At 46.4% G+C, this 23201-nt stretch overlaps 1 protein-coding gene across 2 annotated transcripts in view; it reads right to left on the bottom strand.

Annotated features, from left to right (window-relative positions):
* kcnab1a (potassium voltage-gated channel subfamily A regulatory beta subunit 1a) overlaps window positions 1-23201 on the bottom strand; it is a 452196-nt gene that overhangs the window by 6262 nt on the left and 422733 nt on the right. For both annotated transcript variants that reach the window (XM_070882310.1, XM_070882311.1), the window contains exons 11-13: window positions 19209-19303; window positions 9156-9276; window positions 2175-2263 (exon numbers count right to left, since the gene is read on the bottom strand). In XM_070882310.1, coding sequence (XP_070738411.1) covers window positions 2175-2263; window positions 9156-9276; window positions 19209-19303 — 305 coding nt within the window. The remainder of the gene's footprint in view (window positions 1-2174; window positions 2264-9155; window positions 9277-19208; window positions 19304-23201) is intronic.

Below are 23201 nucleotides of genomic sequence, written 5' to 3'. Positions count from 1 at the left end.
AATATCTCCAAGTTTGCAGATGACACGAAGCTGGGTGGCAGTGCGAGCTGCAAGGAGGATGCTAGGAGGCTGCAGGGTGACTTGGACAGGTTAGGTGAGTGGGCAAATGCATGGCAGATGCAGTATAATGTGGATAAATGTGAGGTCCACTTTGGTTGCAAAAACAGGAGGACAGAATATTATCTGAATGGTGACAGATTAGCAAAAGGGGAGGTGCAACGAGACCTGGGTGTCATGGTGCATCAGCCATTGAAGGTAAGTACAGCAGGCAGTAAAGAAAGTAAATGGCATGCTGGCCTTCATAGCGAGGGGATTTCAATACAGGAGCAGGGAGGTCTTGCTGCAGTTGAACAGGTCCTTAGTGAGACCATACCTTGAGTATTGTGTGCAGTTTTGGTCTCCTAATCTGAGGAAGGATGTGCTTGCTATTGAGGGAGTGCAGCGAAGGTTCATCAGACAGATTCCTGGGATGACAGGACTGACATATGAGGAAAGACTGGATCGGCTAGGCTTATACTGACTGGAATTTAGAAGAATGAGAGGGGATCTCATAGAAACGTATAAAATTCTGACGGGACTGGACAGGTTAGATGCAGGAAGAATGTTCCTGATGTTGGGGAAGTCCGGAACCAGGGGACACAGTCTAAGGATAAGGGATAAGCCAAATAGGACCGAGATGAGGAGAAACATTTTCACCCAGAGAACCTGTGGAATTCTCTGCCACAGAAAGTTGTTGAGTGCAGTTCATTGGACATATTCAAAAGGGAGTTAGATGTGGCCCTTGCGGCTCAAGGGATCGGGGTATGAAGAGAAGGCTGGGGTGGGGTACTGAGGTTAAGTGATCAGCCATGATCATATTGAATGGCGGTGCAGGTTCGAAGGGCCGAATGGCCTGCTCCTGCACCCATTTTCTATGTTTCCAAGTAAAAAAAATGAATGCTAGACCTGTTTCTACCCTTCCCTACTGCGGATATGGATCCTTTTAAATATTGCTGTAAATGACCGCCTCTCAAGTTGAACTGGCGATAGTCAAAAATGGTGGTGGGGTCTTAACTGGGTAATTTTACTCCAACTTTAACAACCTTTAAGAATAATAAGGATAAACTATATTTGTTTGAAGCAACACTGGAAAACCAAGAGAGAATTGGAGCTTTACTGAACCAGTGTTTAAGAAATATAAACAGGAGTAGGCCATTTGGCCCCTCGAGCCTGCTCTGCCATTCAATAAGATCATGGCTGATCTGATCTTGGGCTCAACTCCACTTCCCTGCCCTATCCCCATAACCATTCACTCCCTTATTGTTCAAAAAGGTTTAGTACTAAGGTTGTAAAATGTAATGAAAGCGTACCTTATCCAAAATAAAGATTTTAACCATCATTTATTTCCGCTGCAACAGTTGTTTTCGTCTGTATTATTACTTGCTCCTTTGAAGCAGTATTCTCTTTCGAAGCATACCACTTCAAGGTACAGCACATGCTGGAGAGTGATGGCTGTGAAGAGGGCGATTGGATTGGACATCACCAAGGTCTATGTCGGTGATTGGAGTGTGGGCAGGTACAGCAGGAGCGGCAAGGTTAGGGTGCAGGAGCGGCAAGGTTGGGGTGCAGGAGCGGCGTGTGATCGTGGAGCGACGTGATCGGGGCCCAGGAAATGCACGAGTTCGGGCCCAGAAGAGGTGAGGGCCCAGGGACAGCAGGGGCCAGCCCAAACTGCAATATGTGTGCACACTTGGTCCATGCAGCAGAGCTGGTCTCCAGTCGTCTTGGTTAATCCTTGCTACTGGATCAAGACCTAGCTCTGTCAAGCCCATGTCGTGGCTGGTGTGCAACGACCACCACACACTATAAAAATCCACGTACAGGCATCTTCCACCCTTCAATATGTAGTTGTGCACCTGGAATATTAAGTCCTTCACTGAAACACCTGTGAACTCATCCTTTTTTGGCATGGAAGCAAGTCATCCTCGATATGAGGGACTGTCTATGACGATTGTTACTTTCTCCTCATAAAGTATATCGGAGTACTAGCAGTCCAATTTCTAAAGGGAGAGCATTGCTTCTATCCATGGGTTTCTCTTCCCTGCATTCTTTATTTGTGGATGTGATTAATTCCATTCTAAATATCAGGTTTGTATCAATGAATGAGTTGGTCAGAGTTTTCAATAATAACTTACCTGTATGGCACCTAAGTTTTCTGTAAGTTGTTCTGCACTAGAAGCTCCCAGGAGAACTGAACTTACACCCTCATTGCGCAGACACCAAGCTGAAAGAAGTAGAGAATTGCTAAGGGTTAAGAACTGAACATGTAAGTTCACCGACATTTTTATTAAAATACTATTCCATATTGCATAGTAAAAAGGCAAGCATATAAATGCTATAATAGTGAAACATAAGTTAATATTTTTCGTTTCATATATGCAGTATGTTGTATTGATCGTGTTAATAGGTGGCCTGGTTGTTATAATGATTAAATAATTCAATTGCAGAGAATTGAAACTCAAGGTGTCTTTGAATTTACTTCTCAATGTGAAAGTTCTGCTAGCTTTCAGTCGAGCCACTAGATGGAACACTTTGTTGCAGCAAAGGTCCTTGAGCTGGAAAAACTAGCAGTAAGACCACTTCCTATTTGCTAATCAAGCAGCACCAATGATAGTGGCCTTGGAGAAGCACACAGTTCAAACCATTATCGACTCCAATTTATCCTTGTTGGTCTGAATAAGTTGGAGAGGGAATGTGAGTCTGCGGATGTTGAGCAGTCTAGGGAAACACAGAAATACATACAAGTTACAATATGGAAACAGGCTGTTGGGCTCAACCAGTTTGTGATGCCAATTACCCTCCAAATAATCATATTTACCTGCCCGCATCCATATACTTTTATTTCCTTTTCCTTCATTTACCAATTCAATCTAATCTTGAATGTTAACCTACAACCACTAACCCTTGAAGTGAATTTCAAAGGCTCACAACTTTGTGTGACAAAGTTTCTCCTACTCTCTGTTCTAAATTTCTCATATTTAATATTGTACCTATGGCCTTTCAAAGGGTTTTTTAATGACCTTATCCATGAGGTGTTGTCTTTAATGTTGTGAACCTGTACCCCTAATCCCTCTGCTCTTCCACTCCAAGTATATTTCCATTCAGTGTATAATTAGTGTTGTTATTCCTTAGCAAAAATCTAACATCTCGCACTTACTGACATTCACTATTTAGCCCATTCTCCATCTTACAAATATTCCATTGCAGTTTCCTTTGGTCTTCAAAGGAATTAACTATATCATCTATTTTTATATCATCTGCACATTTCCACACCATTTCCTCAGGCCTGTTTAAAAATCATTGATCTACACAGTGCACAGAAGTTGCCCCAGAACTAAACCCTGTGAGACACCACTTCACACAACTCTGAAAATACTGCCCTTAACTACTACTCTCTTTTCTTTCTTCTATCCAATTTTTAATCCAGTTTGCTATCCTCCCTGTAATTCCATGTCCTTAACTGTCACTAATAATCTCCTGTATGGTACCATGTTAATGGGCATACAATGATCCCCGGTAGTCCCTGGGTGAGTGACTGATCTCTCTGGTCTCGGGGTGACTGATCTCTCCGGTCTCTGGGGGAGTGATCTCTCCGGTCTCTGGGGGAGTGATCTCTCCGGTCTCTGGGGGAGTGATCTCTCCGGTCTCTGGGGGAGTGATCTCTCCGGTCTCTGGGGGAGTGATCTCTCCGGTCTCTGGGGGAGTGATCTCTCCGGTCTCTGGGGGAGTGATCTCTCCGGTCTCTGGGGGAGTGATCTCTCCGGTCTCTGGGGGAGTGATCTCTCCGGTCTCTGGGGGGAGTGATCTCTCCGGTCTCTGGGGGAGTGATCTCTCCGGTCTCTGGGGGAGTGACCTCTCCGGTCTCTGGGGGAGTGACCTCTCCGGTCTCGGGGTGACTGACCTCTCCGGTCTCGGGGTGACTGACCTCTCCGGTCTCGGGGTGACTGACCTCTCCGGTCTCGGGGTGACTGACCTCTCCGGTCTCGGGGTGACTGACCTCTCCGGTCTCGGGGTGACTGACCTCTCCGGTCTCGGGGTGACTGACCTCTCCGGTCTCGGGGTGACTGACCTCTCCGGTCTCGGGGTGACTGACCTCTCCGGTCTCGGGGTGACTGACCTCTCCGGTCTCGGGGTGACTGACCTCTCCGGTCTCGGGGTGACTGACCTCTCCGGTCTCGGGGTGACTGACCTCTCCGGTCTCGGGGTGACTGATCTCTCCGGTCTCGGGGTGACTGATCTCTCCGGTCTCGGGGTGACTGATCTCTCCGGTCTCGGGGTGACTGATCTCTCCGGTCTCGGGGTGACTGATCTCTCCGGTCTCGGGGTGACTGATCTCTCCGGTCTCGGGTTGACTGATCTCCCCGGTCTCTGGGTGACTGATCTCCCCGGTCTCAGGGTGAGTGACTGATCTGTCTGGTCTCGGGGTGAGTGATCTCTCCGGTCTCGGGGTGACTGATCTCTCCGGTCTCGGGGTGACTGATCTCTCCGGTCTCGGGGTGACTGATCTCTCCGGTCTCGGGGTGACTGATCTCTCCGGTCTCGGGGTGACTGATCTCTCCGGTCTCGGGGTGACTGATCTCTCCGGTCTCGGGGTGACTGATCTCTCCGGTCTCGGGGTGACTGATCTCTCCGGTCTCGGGGTGACTGATCTCTCCGGTCTCGGGGTGACTGATCTCTCCGGTCTCGGGGTGACTGATCTCTCCGGTCTCGGGGTGACTGATCTCTCCGGTCTCGGGGTGACTGATCTCTCCGGTCTCGGGGTGACTGATCTCTCCGGTCTCGGGGTGACTGATCTCTCCGGTCTCGGGGTGACTGATCTCTCCGGTCTCGGGGTGACTGATCTCTCCGGTCTCGGGGTGACTGATCTCTCCGGTCTCGGGGTGACTGATCTCTCCGGTCTCGGGGTGACTGATCTCTCCGGTCTCGGGGTGACTGATCTCCCCGGTCTCAGGGTGAGTGACTGATCTCTCTGGTCTCAGGGTGAGTGATTGATCGCCCTGGTCTGGGGGTGAGTGATCTCTCTGGTCTCGGGGTGACTGATCTCCCCGGTCTGGGGGTGAGTGATCTCTCCGGTCTGGGGCTGCGTGATCTCTCCGGTCTCGGGGTGACTGATCTCTCCGGTCTCGGGGTGACTGATCTCTCCGGTCTCGGGGTGACTGATCTCTCCGGTCTCGGGGTGACTGATCTCTCCGGTCTCGGGGTGACTGATCTCCCCGGTCTCGGGGTGAGTGACTGATCTCCCCGGTCTCGGGGTGAGTGACTGATCTCCCCGGTCTCGGGGTGAGTGACTGATCTCCCCGGTCTCGGGGTGAGTGACTGATCTCCCCGGTCTCGGGGTGAGTGACTGATCTCCCCGGTCTCGGGGTGAGTGACTGATCTCCCCGGTCTCGGGGTGAGTGACTGATCTCCCCGGTCTCGGGGTGAGTGACTGATCTCCCCGGTCTCGGGGTGAGTGACTGATCTCCCCGGTCTCGGGGTGAGTGACTGATCTCCCCGGTCTCCGGGTGAGTGACTGATCTCCCCGGTCTCCGGGTGAGTGACTGATCTCCCCGGTCTCCGGGTGAGTGACTGATCTCCCCGGTCTCCGGGTGAGTGACTGATCTCCCCGGTCTCCGGGTGAGTGACTGATCTCCCCGGTCTCCGGGTGAGTGACTGATCTCCCCGGTCTCCGGGTGAGTGACTGATCTCCCCGGTCTCCGGGTGAGTGACTGATCTCCCCGGTCTCCGGGTGAGTGACTGATCTCCCCGGTCTCCGGGTGAGTGACTGATCTCCCCGGTCTCCGGGTGAGTGACTGATCTCCCCGGTCTCCGGGTGAGTGACTGATCTCCCCGGTCTCCGGGTGAGTGACTGATCTCCCCGGTCTCCGGGTGAGTGACTGATCTCCCCGGTCTCAGGGTGAGTGACTGATCTCCCCGGTCTCGGGGTGAGTGACTGATCGCCCTGGTCTCGGGGTGAGTGACTGACTGCCCTGGTCTCGGGGTGAGTGACTGATCTCCCCGGTCTCGGGGTGAGTGACTGATCGCCCTGGTCTCAGGGTGAGTGACTGATCTCCCCGGTCTCAGGGTGAGTGATTGATCGCCCTGGTCTCAGGGTGAGTGACTGATCTCCCCGGTCTCAGGGTGAGTGACTGATCGCCCTGGTCTCGGGGTGAGTGATTGATCGCCCTGGTCTCGGGGTGAGTGATTGATCGCCCTGGTCTCGGGGTGAGTGACTGATCGCCCTGGTCTCCGGGTGAGTGACTGATCGCCCTGGTCTCAGGGTGAGTGATTGATCGCCCTGGTCTTGGGGTGAGTGACTGATCGCCCTGGTCTCCGGGTGAGTGACTGATCGCCCTGATCTCAGGGTGAGTGATTGATCGCCCTGGTCTCAGGGTGAGTGATTGATCGCCCTGGTCTCAGGGTGAGTGACTGATCTCTCTGGTCTCAGGGTGAGTGATTGATCGCCCTGGTCTCAGGGTGAGTGACTGATCTCTCTGGTCTCAGGGTGAGTGACTGATCTCCCCGGTCTCGGGGTGAGTGACTGATCGCCCCGGTCTCGGGGTGAGTGACTGATTGCCCTGGTCTCAGGGTGAGTGACTGATCTCCCCGGTCTCGGGGTGAGTGATTGATCGCCCCGGTCTCAGGGTGAGTGACTGATCTCCCCGGTCTCAGGGTGAGTGACTGATCTCCCCGGTCTCAGGGTGAGTGACTGATCTCCCCGGTCTCAGGGTGAGTGACTGATCTCCCCGGTCTCGGGGTGAGTGACTGATCGCCCTGGTCTCGGGGTGAGTGACTGATTGCCCTGGTCTCGGGGTGAGTGACTGATCTCCCCGGTCTCAGGGTGAGTGACTGATCGCCCTGGTCTCAGGGTGAGTGACTGATCTCCCCGGTCTCAGGGTGAGTGATTGATCGCCCTGGTCTCAGGGTGAGTGACTGATCTCCCCGGTCTCAGGGTGAGTGATTGATCGCCCTGGTCTCAGGGTGAGTGACTGATCTCCCTGGTCTCAGGGTGAGTGACTGATCGCCCTGGTCTCGGGGTGAGTGACTGATCGCCCTGGTCTCGGGGTGAGTGATTGATCGCCCTGGTCTCGGGGTGAGTGATTGATCGCCCTGGTCTCAGGGTGAGTGACTGATCTCTCTGGTCTCAGGGTGAGTGACTGATCTCTCTGGTCTCAGGGTGAGTGATTGATCGCCGTGGTCTCGGGGTGAGTGATTGATCGTCCTGGTCTCAGGGTGAGTGACTGATCGCCCTGGTCTCAGGGTGAGTGATTGGTCGCCCTGGTTTCAGGGTGAGTGACTGATCGCCCTGGTCTCAGGGTGAGTGATTGATCGCCCTGGTCTCAGGGTGAGTGATTGATCGCCCTGGTCTCGGGGTGAGTGACTGATCGCCCTGGTCTCGGGGTGAGTGACTGATCGCCCTGGTCTCGGGGTGAGTGATTGATCGCCCTGGTCTCAGGGTGAGTGATTGATCGCCCTGGTCTCAGGGTGAGTGATTGATCGCCCTGGTCTCAGGGTGAGTGATCTCTCCAGTCTCTCGGTGGGTGTACACTGATCTCCGGCAGTCTAGGGACAGGAGTTCACTGGTTTCCCCAAAGTCTTGATTTATGTTTGGATGCAATTCCTGGTAGTCTGGTTGTGGTGTGTGTAATCTGTCTGATCCCTGGCAATATGTGTTTGAATTCAAGAATATTCAAATTTGAGTCTTCTGAATTTTCTGGTAAAACAGTCCCTTGTGGCAGACTAGCCATGCTGCTGAGTGATCGCCTGCGTACATGCCAACTGAGAAAACTGGTAACAACTGTAGCAACAACTTCAAAGCAGTTGCATCAGCCTCCACAAAACTGACAACTTGGGAATGGTCCTGACGTGAAACATCAGTAGTTACACCTGCTATGTACCTTAAGTGATAGATATACACAACATTCTTTCACTTGTATTGGAGGGGGAAAAAACATGTTTACACAGAAGCCTGAAAAGGATATTTAAATATTGAAGGCACAAAATTTGTGAAGCAACCATAGAAAAATGTTGATTTTGATATTAAAGTTGATGCATTCTGATTCATTCTAAGTAGTCATATACTCTGCAATTAATACATTGCTAATCCAAAAAAGAAAAAGCAAAGTGACATTTGGATTTTCCCGTAAGGTACCTTAACATGTACTCTTCCATTCAACCCTGCTCCGCTTGGTTCACAAAGCCACTCTACACCTTCCAGATTCTGTTCGCAACCCATCCTTTTACAGAGATGCTCTCCTGCAGCCCTCACAATCCATGCTGGCACTCCCCTCCTGTCCCCACGTATTCATCTCCAGACCAGTGCTCTTCTTCACTCCCCTAGTTCAAACTTCCCCCTCGCCCACTCCGAGATCATCCCAATACTTTCTTCCCAATTTCCTCTCATTTAATGCTGTCACTCTCTGCCCCCACCCAACGTGCCATTGCCAGCTTCTCTCCTATTTCTGTCGCAAAGCACCATTCCAAGCGCCTGTCCCATCCCTCTCCTATTCATTACCACCCACTTACCCCTTCCCTCTATTGTCATCCATTGCCATTTCATTCACTGTCATCTACATCCCTTTGTTATTGCCATCTATTTGGTCTCTCCTCACCACTCCTGCTCATATCGGAGTCCAGCTGGTAGTGTATCAGACAGAACTCTCTGTTCCATGTTTCTGCTGGGACAGGGATTCTGAATATTGTAGATGTAAATTCCTACTCGCAAAGCTTCCCGCTTACAGTATACAGAGGGCAATCAATCCCTGCACTAGTACTAGCAGCAGCACAGAGTGAAGAGAGTAATCCAGTCTGGTACATGGCAGCCTGACTTGGTTGGAAGCGGCATCAAGGGAGAAGACCCGATCAGTATCAATTTTTGTTATCAAACCCCTGAGACACTGGAACCCCAAAATGCTCACAGTTGGCATGAGTCAGAAGGTGCATGCCAGTGTGATCAATTAATAATGGGCAAACTGATGCTCAGATTTAGTCCAAGGATCTCAGTTATGAAGTCAATCAAGCTAGCACAAATTTCACTCAGTACTACTGGTTATAATTTACCCTTATGATTCAGAGTGGTATTAGGCTGAAAAAATCCAAAAGCATGTTATTTATGGATCTTCTGAAAGTGTTCTCACCTATTGCCAACTGGGGTAGCGTGCAGCTTAGTCGCTCCACAATCGGAGTGAGATCCTTCAGTTTAGCTTGCTGCTTCCTTCCTTCTTCACTGATAATTTTGTCCTTCAGCCACTGGTAACACTGAAAACAGAGGACAATCATATGTAAACTACAATTTAATTGAACATTTTTGAATAATTTGATCGTTTACCTCACTTCAATAGTGGCTGCACTTCAAAAGTAATGCATTGGTTGTGAAGCACTTCCAGACACACTGAGGATGTGATCAAGCACTATATAAATGCAAGTTTATGGTTGGATGATATAATCAATATATTCTTTGTAAATTATTTGGAACTGGGACAGTGTGTCTATTAATGTCAACTATAGATCTTTTTAAGTGTTTTAATGGTTCATGAGGTGTCAAATGTTTCAGATGCCAATGTCCTATAGAATGCATTTGACAATTTTAGAAAGTACTGTTTAAAATATTATGTACATTTTTACAAACTTCTGTTTTAAAACTCTTGCCATAATACTGAACACAAAGAATGCTCGATGTAACATTATAATGTACAGTTGATGTGTAATTTCCTCATATTCCAGCAACAAAACTTCACTGGCTTTTTTTGTCATATGACATATTTGTGTATTTATTTATAAATTCTGCTGTGCCTCTTCATCTTGGTACATGATGCAACATTTCTTGTTGTCTGCACAGACTGTCATAGTGAACATTCCAGACAACTGTGTCTGATGTTATGGTATTGTTTGTGTAACAGGGACATATCTGGAGATTGCAGGAGTCTGAGTTTGTCACTGTGAAGTTGTCAATCATTGACTTAAGGTGTATGAAACTGCTGTTCTGTGGGGCAAGTGCCCCCAGCTAGCTGCAGCAGTTGTCAGCTGAATTATTAGCCACACATCATGTGCTGGAGTCCTTCATTCTGAAGAAGCAGAAGTTGATTGTAGCCTGACGAAATCAAAATATTGTCCTTCATTACCAGAATAGCTGCAGAGAAGATAGAGACCATCAAGGGAGTTACAGTTGAAGAACAGAACTAGTGCTCTCAGTAAAATCGTAGAGGAGTAAGAAAAGGGATTAAAGTCAAATTGTTGGGAAATCAGCCCTCTTTGAGGAAGTGAGACTGTTTGAGATTAAAGGAATTGCATTAAAGAACTGGACTGTTGCACAGCTAATAAGCAATAACCAAGGAGTGGTACCAACAGCAGTGATTCAGTTTGAGGATGTAACGAGCAGAGTGGATAAGGGGGAAACCAGTGGATGTGGTGTATTTGGATCTCCAGAAGGCATTCGATAAGGTGCCACATAAAAGGTTACTGCACAAGATAAAAGTTCACTGGGTTGGGGGTAATATATTAGCATGGATAAAGGATTGCCTAACTAACAGAAAACAAAGAATTGGGATAAATGGGTCATTTTCCAGTTGGCAAACAGTAACTAGTGGGGTGCCACAGGGATCGGTGCTGGGTCATCAATTATTTACAATCTATATTAATGACTTGGATGAAGGGACCGAGTGTAATGTTGCTAAGTTTGCTAATGATACAAAGATGGGTGGGAAAGCAAATTGTGAGGAGACACAAAAAATCTGCAAAGGGATATAGACAGGCTGAGTGAATGGGCAAACATTTTGCAGACGGGGTATAATGTGGGAAAATGTGAGGTTATCCACTTTGGCAGAAATGATAGAAAAACAAATTATAATTTAAATGGAGAAAAATTGCAAAGTGCTGCAGTACAGAGGGACCTGGAGGTCCTTGTGCATGAAACACAAAAAGTTAGAATTGCAGGTACAGCAAGTAATAAGGAAGGCAAATGGAATGTTGGCCTTTCTTGCAAGAGGGATAGAGTATAAAAGCAGAGAAGTCCTGCCACAACTGTACAGGATATTGGTGAGGCTACACCTGGAGTACTGCGTACAGTTTTGGTCTCCGTATTTAAGGAAGGATATACTTGCATTGAAGGATGTTCTGAGAAGGTTCACTAGGTTGATTCCGGAGATGAAGGGGTTGACTTATGAAGGTAGGTTGGGCCTATACACATTGGAGTTAGAAGAATGAGAGGTGATCTTATCGAAACATAAGATAATGAGCCTGAAATTCCAATGTCCCAGGCCCATACAAAGTTTCTACAGACCCGGGAAGGCATTGGAAAAGCCCGTTTTCAGTGCACAATGTGCATGCGCTGAAAACCGGCTTTTCCGATCTGTCAAGCTGCAGCTTGACAGATCGTAGCCAGATCGGGAGAGAGGACATTTGTACGTGCAAATTTGCGATATTTACGCATACAAATGTCCTCAAAAATCTTGCGCGTGAAAAAGCAGGCGCATAGCCTACTTTTACAGGTGCAATTGTTTTAAAACACACAAAAACATATAAAAATAAAGTTATGAAAACATATTTTATTGTTAAATACCATCCCCACAATGGTAATTTTATTTTAAGGCATAACTAAGAAAACATTAAAAAAATATTTTCCTGATTTTTAAAAAAGACATTAATAACTTTAATTTAAATGAATCTTAAATATGTAGTGTATATTTTCTATTTCTTATTAGTGTTTTGGGTGTTTGGGTGGGTTTCTCATTCATAGTAATAGGAGTTTCTGACTTACGAAACTCCTATTACTATGAATGAGAATATACTATACCTGATTGGCTGCCCAGAGCCATGTGACTCCAGCTCCAGGCCTGCACACATCCCGACGTGCACGCGCTGCGATCACAGCAAGAGGAGGCCTGTGCATCGGAAAGTCAAGCGGGCGCAGCACCTTCAGGGAGGTGCGCATTTTTTCTCTAAAATCTAGTCGAATGCTCGTGGGAAGTAGAAAGCGGAATTTCTGGGCCAATGAGGGGGCCAGACAAAATAGATGGAGAGAGGATATTTACACTCATAGGGGAAACTAAAACTAGGAAACATGGTCTCAGAATAAAGGGCCGCCCATTTGAAACTGAGATGAGGAGGAATTTCTTTTCTCAGAGGGTTGTAAATCTATAGAATTCTCTGCCCCAGAGAGCTGTGGAGGCTGGGTCATTGAATATATTTAAGGCGGAGATCGACAGATTTTTGAGCAATAAGGGAGTAAAGGGTTATGGGGAATGGGCAGGGAAGTGGAGCTGAGTCCATGATCAGATCAACCATGATCTTATTAAATAGCGGAGCAGGCTCACGGGGCCAGATGGCCTACTCCTGCTCCTATTTCTTATGTTCTTATGTAATACAGAATGCTGGACAGTTTGAGAGCAGATTGGTGCTGATATCTGTACTCCTGTTGATTGCAACTTTTGGTTGAATTGTACCATGATTGTTTTGCCATAAGGTGGGTAATAAATTTTATAGGCTTAGTCCCACGTGCTTCCGTAAATAGTGGTAAGAGATGGATTGCCAGTGAGTAGGAATTAACCCTTACAAATAATTATAAATATGTTATCTAAAGTAACAGTTCATTTGGGGTAGGTAATGTGCCATAACACAACAGAAAAAAAATTAAGTAGAGGGAACCGAATTAATCAAAGGGGACCTAATTAAGTAAAGTTAAAAACAAAAGCAAGGCTGTAAGAAAAAAAAGAGATATGTGCTACGAACACAGGGAAAATGATAAGACTAGAACTCTCAGTAAGATAAATCATCTTATCACAGTATAAACCAGACAGTTGGGAAAAATACACTGCAAGACTAGGTCACATGGGGTGGTAAGAGATTACGGGAAACAAAAGACAATTGAAAAAATCTCAACTGGTTGAAAGCAGTTAGGCCAAGAGGAGAAGAGTTCGCGGACCTCAGAATGATGTAGCACATAACTCATCAGATAAAAGGCGCATAAGGGAGGTAACGAAGCTTGCTGTCAATATAATTGTATTAAGCAATTTATATTTGTAATCATAGTGGGTAGGCGAAAATTTTGTGATGCGGCAGGGAAACAACAAATGGAAAACCTCCGCGCGGAACTTCAGGATTTTGTATGTATTTTGACTATAAAAATAGCAGCCCCAAAAACTGCTGAGAGAGAACGGCTGGTTTGGGTCACCGATTTACTGAACTTTTGTAGAAGCTGTCTCTCCCTCTATCGAGTACTTTATAATAAACGATTCTTTTCTCCAAAACAGACTTGCGTTGAGTATCTTTGTAATACTCCACTACAACAATCTTGGTGTCGAGTTAATATCAAAAATTGCAAGAGCAAAGCTTGATATAAAGTTATATAAGGCATGTCTTATGATAAGTCCTTACTATACAGTATAAATGCACACGAGGCCCATACTTGAGAGAACGTCACTCAGTGACCAGTTACCTTTATTACTAAGACCTCAAGTGATGAAGGTGGGTGGAGCTTCCCCTTTTATATCTGAAAGTCCAGGTTAGGAGTGTCTCCCACAAGTGCACCCCTTGTGGTCAATGTTCTCAAGGTGTACAACTTAGGTCAGCTTATACATTGGTTACAATGATAGTTGAATACATGACATCACCTCCCCGCCAAAGTCTTATTGGGATCACAGGTTAAGTCTCTCTGGTGGTTTACGCTCCCTTGTAGAGCGCCTGAGTTGGGGCTCCAGTTGTTGGGCGCTGGCCTGAGTGTCTGCTGTTTGCGTGCCTCAAGCCTGTCTGGACTGCCCACAGTGACTGGGCTCTCCTCCACTTGGTTCTGGTGTTCGGTCACCTGTGGTGGAGTAAACTCTACGTCGTGTTCTTCCTCTGCTTCTTCTATGGGGTTGCTGAACCTCCTTTTAGTTTAGTCCACGTGTTTGCGGCAGATTTGTCCATTGGTAAGTTTAACTACCAAAACCCTATTCCCCTCTTTGGCAATCACAGTGCCTGCAAGCCATTTGGGCCCTGCAGCGTAATTAAGGACAAAAACAGGGTCATTGACATCAATACATCACGCCCTCGCATTCCTGTCATGGTAGTCACATTGTGACTGATGCCTGCTCTCAACAATTTCTTTCATAGTAGGGTGTATAAGGGATAACTTGGTTTTGAGTGTCCTTTTCATTAGCAGCTCTGCGGGTGGAACCCCTGTGAGTGTGGTCGGGATCTATTGGCCAACAGGAGGCGTGATAAGCGGCTTTGTAGGGAATCCCCTTGGATTCTGAGCATCCCGTTTGATTATCTGCACTGCTCGTCCCGCCTGGCCGTTTGAGGCCGGCTTGAACGGTGCCGTTCTGACATGGTTGATTCCATTGTCTGCCATGAAGTCCTGGAATTCAGTTCTTGTGAAGCACGGGCCATTGTCGCTGACCAAGACATCTGGTAGACCATGGGTGGCGAACATTGTCCGTAGACTTTCTACCGTGGCAGAGGATGTGCTTGAATTTAAAATGGCACACTCAATCCTTTTGGAGTAGGCGTCTACTACAACCAAAAACATTTTTCCCATGAAAGAACCTGCGTAGTCCACATGGATGCATGACCATGGCTTGGCGGGCTAGGACCAAGGGCTAAGGGGGGCTTCCCTGGGTGCATTGCCCAGCTGAGCACACGTGTTGCACCTGCGAATATTAAGTTCCAGGTCTGCATCTATCCCTGGCCACCAAACGTGTGACCTGGCAATTGCCTTCATCATGACAATGCCCGGGTGCTCATTGTGGAGTTCTCGGATGAATGCCTCTCTGCCCATCTGGGGCATGACTACTCGGTTTCCCCACAGTAGGCAATCGACCTGAATCGAGAGTTCATCCTTGCGCCTATGAAATGGTTTAAATTCCTCAGGGCATGCCCCGTACGTGGCTGCCCAGTCCCCATTCAGGACACATTTCTTAACTAAAGACAGTAGCGGGTCTTTAGCTGTCCAGACTTTAATCTGATGGGCTGTCACAGGTGAGCCTTCGCTTTCGAAAGCTTCAACAGCCATGACCATCTCAGCATCATGCTCAGTTGCCCCCTCAGTGGTGGCTAGTGGGAGCCTGCTGAGTGCATCGGCACAGTTTTCAGTGCCCGGTCTGTGCTGAATTCTGTAGTCATAGGCAGCTAACGTAAGTGCCCACCTCTGTATGCGGGCCGATGCATTCGCATTTATGGCCTTGTTGTTGGCCAAAAGGGGTGTTAGGGGTTTGTGATCTGTCTCCAGCTCAAATTTCCTGCCAAACAGGTACCGGTGCATTTTTTTTACTGTGTATATACATGCTAGCGCTTCCTTTTCTACCATCCTGTGGCCCCTTTCTGCCTGGGACAGACTTCTGGAGGCATAAGCTACCAGCTGTAACTGACCATTGGCATTCACAAGCTGCAACACACACCCGACCCCATAGGATGACGCATCGCATGTTAAAACAAGTTTCTTACATGGGTCATATAATGTTAACAGTTTGTTGGAGCATAACAAATTGCGTGCTCTGTCAAAAGCCCTTTCCTGGCTGTCCCCCCCAAACCCATTTGCAACCTTTGCAAAGGAGCACGTGTAGCGGCTCTAACAGCATGCTCAATTTGGGAAGAAAGTTACCAAAATAGTTCAGGAGCGCCAGGAACGAACGCAGCTCCATCGTGTTACGGGGTCTGGGTGCTCTCTGGATCGCTTCCATTTTGGACGCAGTGGGTCTGATCCCGTCTGCTGCTACCCTCCTCCTCAGAAATTCTACCTCTGGAGCAAAGAAGATGCACTTGGCCTTTTTCAGTCGCAGCCCTACCCGGTCCAGTCTGCATAGCACCTCCTCCAGGTTATGGAGGTGTTCTTCAGTATCGCGACCCATGATGAGGATGTCGTCTTGAAAAACCACTGTCCTTGGAATCGACTTGAAGAGGCTTTCCATATTTCGCTGAAAGATCGCGGCGGCCGAACGAATCCCGAACGGACATCTGTTGTACTCAAACAATCCCTTGTGTGTCGTGATGGTGGTCAGCTTCTTCGACTCACTCGCCAGCTCCTGGGTCATGTAAGCTGAGGTCAGGTCCAATTTGGAAAAAAGTTTGCCACCGGATAGCGTCGCAAAGAAGTCCTTCGCTCTTGGTAGCGGGTACTGGTCTTGGAGTGACACCCGATTGATGGTGGCATTGTAATCGCCACATATCCTGACCGACCCATCTGCCTTGAGCACCGGCATGATCGGGCTCGCCCAGTCACTGAATTCGACTGGCGAGATGATGCTTTCCCTCAGCAGGCGGTCCAATTTGCATTCTATCTTTTCCCGCATCACATATGGCACCGCTCTGGCCTTGTGGTGTACTTGCCTGGTGCCGGGTTTATGTGAATCACTATCTTGGCCCCCATGAAAGTGCCGATGCCGGGTTGAAATAATGAGTCAAATTTGTCCAGGACCTGTGAGCATGATATTCACTCCACAGAAGAAATTGCATTGACATCGCTCCATTTCCAGTTCATGACAGCAAGCCAACTCCTCCCCAATAGTGCGGGACCGGCCCCCGGGACTGTTCTCTGAATCTTTGTGGGTCACGACTACCGTGGCACTGCCTAGCACCGGAATGATCTCCTTTGTATATGTCCGTAGCTGTGCGTCAATCGGCAATAATTTTGGCCTCCTGGCCTTGGACACGCACAACCTTTCGAACTGTTTGATACTCATCAGGGACTGGCTGGCCCCCGTGTCTAGCTCCATTAATACTGGGATGCCATTGAGGAGCACTTTCATCATTATCGGTGGCGTCCTGGTATATGAACTGTATACATGCTCCACATGAACTCGCTGAATTTCAGCTTCCAGCGATTTCCCCCAGTATTCATTTGGCCTCGTAGAGCTTACATCGGGCCCGTCCTCCGAGTACATCAACCTGGCTGCAGGCTTCCTGCACATACGCCCCAATGACCGCTGACGTTGCAGTTTCTGCAGGTATATTGCTGATACCTGCAAGCTCTGGTTGGGTGTTTGCCTCCACACCTCCAGCATGAGCTGGAGACCCCGTTGTTCGAAACGAAAGGTCCATTACCAGTCGATCGTCTCTGACTGTCTCTGTAACTGCCCTTAAGCGCACCATTAACAGGTGTTAATGGCCCCATTACTGGCCGCATTGTCCATTGCGATGAATCGCCATTCAGCTAGCCATTGTCTCTGTTGAATTCCCCCTTTGGGTTCGACTACATGCTGGGGCATGTCCAATTACCCTTGTCTGCCTAGAGAACTGTGTGCCGCGTTAACAATGTTGACTCCCTGGTCGTTTGCCGCATTTGAGCCAAGATTTTTATCATACATCATTCTGGTCTCTTCCTCCCCTGAGATAAATGTCTGGGCTATCAGAGCCGCCGCTTCCAAGGTCAAGTCTTTGGTCTCAATCAGATTCCTGAAAACCCCAGCATGCCCGATGCCCTCAATAAAAAAGTCTCGCAGCATCTCCGCTCTGCATTCATCTGGGAACTTACATAGGCTCGCCAGTCGCCGGAGATCTGCCACGAAGTCTGGAACGCTTTGCCCTTCTCGTCGCCGGTGCGTGTAAAACCGGTGTTTCGCCATGTGCATGCTGCTCGCCGGTTAAGGTGTTGCCCGATCAACTTACTGAGCTCTTTGAACATCTTGTCCGCCGGCTTCACTGGCGCTAGAAGGTCCTTCATCAGGGAGTATGTTGTGGATCCATAAACCATCAGGAGATGAGCCCTGCGTTTGTCGGCCGAATCCTGTCCCAACCATTCCTTAGTGATAAAACTTTGCTGTAGTCTCTCAATAAAGTCGTCCAAATCATCACCAACATAGTACCTCTCTTTTGTGCTGCTAGTGGCCATGCTCGCGCGGTTTAAATCCCAGTTTCTCGTAGCCAATGATAAGTCCTTACTATACAGTATAAATGCACACGAGGCCCATACTTGAGAGGTCGTCACTCTGTGACCAGTTACCTTTATTACCAAGACCTCAAGTGATGAAGGTGGGTGGAGCTTCCCCTTTTATACCTGAAAGTCCAGGTTAGGAGTGTGTCCCACAAGTGCATCCCTTGTGGTCAGTGTTCTCAAGGTGTACAACTTAGGTCAGCTTATACATGGGTTACAATGATAGTTGAATACATGACATCTTATACTTGTCTCACTAAGTGAAATAAAAATTGACATTAGTGTAGTGTGAGTCGCATGGTATCATATATCTGCTGTTTGATGCAGTCATGGGTTCCTATCATACAGTTGTCTCTGCTACTGATTTCCATAAAACAATAGATTCCACTTCCCTGACTACTGAATGAGTAGTTTTGCCATAGTGATCAAGAAGGCCCGTGATTTGATCTTTGGTCTGTCCTGAATTAGCTGGTCGGAGCAGCCATAGTGATAGACGTGCAACAATTGGACATCGTGTCTTTGTGCTCAGACTTGGCCACTGGTGCTTCTGTGCTCAGACTCAGCCAATAGTATCTCTGTGCTCAGACTCAGCCAATAGTATTTCTGTGCTCAGTCTTGGTCAATAGTGCCTCTGTGCTCAGACTTGGCCAATAGTGCCTCTGTGTTCAGACCCGGCCAATACTCCTCTGTGTTCAGACTTGGCAAATACTGCCTCTGTGTTCAGACTTGGCTGTGATGTCTCTGCAGTTGAATAGTTTGCTGAAACTCACTGTCAAGGCTCACATACGAAGAATAGGTATTTGGGTGAAGTATTGGAGGGCAATTAGCACTCGGGAGACTGTTGCCCAACAAAGAGGTGATGTCATCTCAACAGCAGGAAGGCGGAAAAAATATTGAAAAGAAACAATAAATGCTTCACTATTCTTTCAATGTCGTTGCATATCTTGGGGTTCAGATGACGGAAGCTTTATTTAACTCTTCACATCAGTACATTTCTGTTTTGACATCATACACTAAATACTTTGATTTGAAGGATAAGTGAACTATTAACTGAATCAGCAACTGATCTTTTCTGCACAATGAAAACAAGAAAATAATATACTTGTGCCACTGCTTCCACAAACCCTGTACCGTAGCTTAATCTCCTGAGAAAAAGCTTTGCATACATATAATGGTACCTTGTAACACTTCATCTCTTCATAAGAATGCAATCAGTTGCTATCACAATTTAAACACTTGAGAACAGCAACAAAGCACTCTTGTTATTTGTGAAATCAAGTTGAAACGTAATTAGTGTCAGAGAAAATAATCAAAATCCAAGTGGTTTATTAATTATTTGTTTTACCTTTAATGAAGCCCTTGAACTGTCAGGTACTCCAATATCGTACTTCCCACTAATGATTCCACAGGCAAGTGGAGACCAGGTCATTGCCCCAACTCCTGCAAAAAGACAACAAAACATGCTAAAACCCCGCTCACCATAGTCCAATGACAAAACTGAAAAACAAGGTTAATGATGTTGATTTATGGAGTGGCTTTGTTACTTTTGAAAATGCACTAAAAATTGCCTGGATTAGGAGAAAATATCCTAAGCATTTCTGTAAATGTGTCCTCAAAATGGCGACACTGAACACTGGGAAACCAAAATGCAAATTGAAACCTGAAGGTTTATGTAATGAGGCATTCTTATGTGTACAGGGATACATCAAGGCCAAGGTCCAGAAATAGTTTGCTGGGAGTTATAAATGTGTCACTCCTTCTCTGAAAGAGTGTAAAACTCTTTGTTAAAAAGAACTAAAAAGTCAAACTGCAACCTGACCTGTTTGGATTCCTCATTATAGCCTCATTAATTTGAGGCTATCAAGGGTATTGGTATAGCTGTTTAAGTTGTTTGATAGCTCAAGGGATGAACTCTTCCAACTCATCTAACTTGTCACTCATTGATTAGTAAAATGCAGCAGGTTTCTTTGAAAATCAAGGATGTATAAAATGTAGTTTGGCAGTAATCATTTTTGTAGTAGTGGACAGGTAGAAAATATTAGTTAGGTTTAAGCTTTACATGGTAGTATTACGTACTACAGTATAGGAGTTCTTTGTCTAGTGTATGTGGAAGGGTGTCTCTGGAAACAGGAGAAAGTCCATTTCTGGGTCTAACTTATGTTAACCAATACTATATTATATTATAGCAACTATTATAAATTGATAATCAGCAAACCAGTTAATACTGAATTACCATTACATAATCCTTATTATTCATTCTGTCAGTTAACCATTTTTCCCAATTATTTGAATATTCAATGGTTTAGATTTTGCTGGAGAAGGGCATCCCACAGCGTATCCTGTTGGTTAGACTTGTTTGTGCACGTTTAGGTTTTAAAACATTTTGCCCACAATGTTGCTGGAAATTTGAGCTGATAACGGCATGGCGAGGGCAACAGAGCATCTGGGATCTTGTTTAACAACAGAACAAATGGTATATCTCCTTAATCAATGAGATTAAAGGATTGAGAAATAAAGAGAGGAAGGACCGAGAAGGAGGGTGAATTAAATTGCGTGAATTCAATGTCCAAACAGATACAGAAAGAGAAATAGAGAAGGAAAGAGAGATTGGATTAAGAGAGAGAAAAAAGAGACAGTAAGGAAAAATGAGAGAAACCTTTTTTTACATTATTGTAATCTCTAACAACCATTTATTACCTTAAGGAATGAAACTCCACATTTTTAACTGTTCACTTTCTGGGCTGGAGATGTTGATTGGCAGTCATTAACAATTATCATTGCGTTAAAAGGGTGCTAACACTATTAATTACTAGCTTTAACTTTCTGTGGGATGTTTAATGGGCAATTAATGTGCAAATGCCGTAGCTTCATGAAAATCACGGGTAGATTAAGGGAGAGGTGTTGCTTTTGAGAATCTAACGGTGGAGTGGTACAAATAGACCAGAAACTTGTGGCGATTCACAATTCATGGGGTATTTCTTCTATGTCACAACTTGCCAGCCGATTTGCACATTAATGACGGTGAGCGTCATTCAGACGCTGTTATATTTTCAGCACATTCTAGGCCAATGTCTAAGTTTAAGTTCTGCTAATTGTGGTCATGAGGTTAATAGACAATTGTTAGTTCATGGCTTTATTATCTGGCTTCTTCTTTGATGTTTTGGTAAGAAAGGGTTAATTTATTTTCACAGTTGCTTCTGCCTACCCTCATGGGAGGTCGGTGGTGTGAGTGCTAATATAATCCAAACTGACTGATGCAAGATGGTTTGCCGGGTCAAATTTAGGCATCATTAACTCCTAGGCATAGACTGAGTGGCAAACACCGGACCGTTTCCTTGATGAGGAGTTACAGATTCTTCTGGTGCCAATAAATATTCTTGACACGGTACAGATCCAAATGATTTTACACTCTGCTGATCTGTTGATCGATTTGAAATCGATTTCTACTACATTTTAGTTAATTTTCATCGAGATTATTAAATTTTCTGTAAAGTTAGTTAAGAACTCAAAGTGGAACTGCCCGCACCCGATGTGCATTGGGAGCTCAGACTGCTGCATGTCAGGCAGAAGATAACAAGGGAAACAAGTTACAGAAGGCCACTTTTATTAAAGCTACTGAATGCTTTATCACTTTATTAAAAAAAACACAAGGTTGGGAAAGTTAATCTGAACAATATGAGATATGTAACACGAACTGCTTAATATAGTCATCTTGTGGTGAGCTTTGAACAGATAGCATTTAATTTTACTTTACCTGTCTGAATGCATTGAAACTGTTGTTAAAAAAATTTCAACATGCCAATTAAAGGATTCACTCTGCACAATACATCCGTGCACAATGGTGCAATAATATTTTACACAGATTTGGATGACAGTTACTGTTGTATTGTTGCTGTAGAAAACATTCAATATTACTGACAGTGTTGATTCAACTAAGTATAGTTAAGTAAACATAGAAACATAGAAAATAGGTGCAGGAGCAGGCCATTCAGCCCTTCTAGCCTGCACCGCCATTCAATGAGTTCATGGCTGAACATGCAACTTCAGTACCCCCTTCCTGCTTTCATGCCATACCCCTTGATCCCCCGAGTAGTAAGGACTTCATCTAACTCCGTTTTGAATATATTTAGTGAATTGGCCTCAACTACTTTCTGTGGTAGAGAATTCCACAGGTTCACCACTCTCTGGGTGAAGAAGTTTCTCCTTATCTCGGTCCTAAATGGCTTACCCCTTATCCTTAGACTGTGACCTCTGGTTCTGGACTTCCCCAACATTGGGAACATTCTTCCTGTATCCAACCTGTCCAAACCCGTCAGAATTTTAAACGTTTCTATGAGGTCCCCTCTCACTCTTCTGAACTCCAGTGAATACAAGCCCAGTTGATCCAGTCTTTCTTGATAGGTCAGTCCCACCATCCCGGGAATCAGTCTGGTGAATCTTCGCTGCACTCCCTCAATAGCAAGAATGTCCTTCCTCAAGTTAGGAGACCAAAACTGTACACAATACTCCAGGTGTGGCCTCACCAAGGCCCTGTACAACTGTAGCAACACCTCCCTGTCCCTGTACTCAAATCCCCTTGCTATGAAGGCCAACATGCCATTTGCTTTCTTAACCATCTGCTGTACCTGCATGCCAACCTTCAATGACTGATGTACCATGACACCCAGGTCTCGTTGCACCTTCCCTTTTCCTAATCTGTCACCATTCAGATAATAGTCTGTCTCTCTGTTTTTTACCACCAAAGTGGATAACCTCACATTTATCCACATTATACTTCATCTGCCACGCATTTGCCCACTCACCTAACCTATCCAAGTCACTCTGCAGCCTCATAGCATCCTCCTCGCAGCTCACACTGCCACCCAACTTAGTGTCATCCGCAAATTTGGAGATACTACATTTAATCCCCTCGTCTAAATCATTAATGTACAATGTAAACAACTGGGGCCCCAGCACAGAACCCTGCGGTACCCCACTAGTCACTGCCTGCCATTCCGAAAAGTACCCATTTACTCCTACTCTTTGCTTCCTGTCTGACAACCAGTTCTCAATCCACGTCAGCACACTACCCCCAATCCCATGTGCTTTAACTTTGCACATTAATCTCCTGTGTGGGACCTTGTCGAAAGCCTTCTGAAAGTCCAAATATACCACATCAACTGGTACTCCTTTGTCCACTTTATTGGAAACATCCTCAAAAAATTCCAGAAGATTTGTCAAGCATGATCTCCCTTTCACAAATCCATGCTGACTTGGACCTATCATGTCACCATTTTCCAAATGCGCTGCTATGACATCCTTAATAATTGATTCCATCATTTTACCCACTACTGAGGTC

Source organism: Pristiophorus japonicus, chromosome 6 (assembly GCF_044704955.1).
Source record: "Pristiophorus japonicus isolate sPriJap1 chromosome 6, sPriJap1.hap1, whole genome shotgun sequence".
NCBI lineage: Eukaryota > Metazoa > Chordata > Chondrichthyes > Pristiophoridae > Pristiophorus > Pristiophorus japonicus.
The sequence above is the reverse complement of the archived record's forward strand: the minus strand, read 5'-3'. Positions and strand labels throughout refer to the sequence as shown.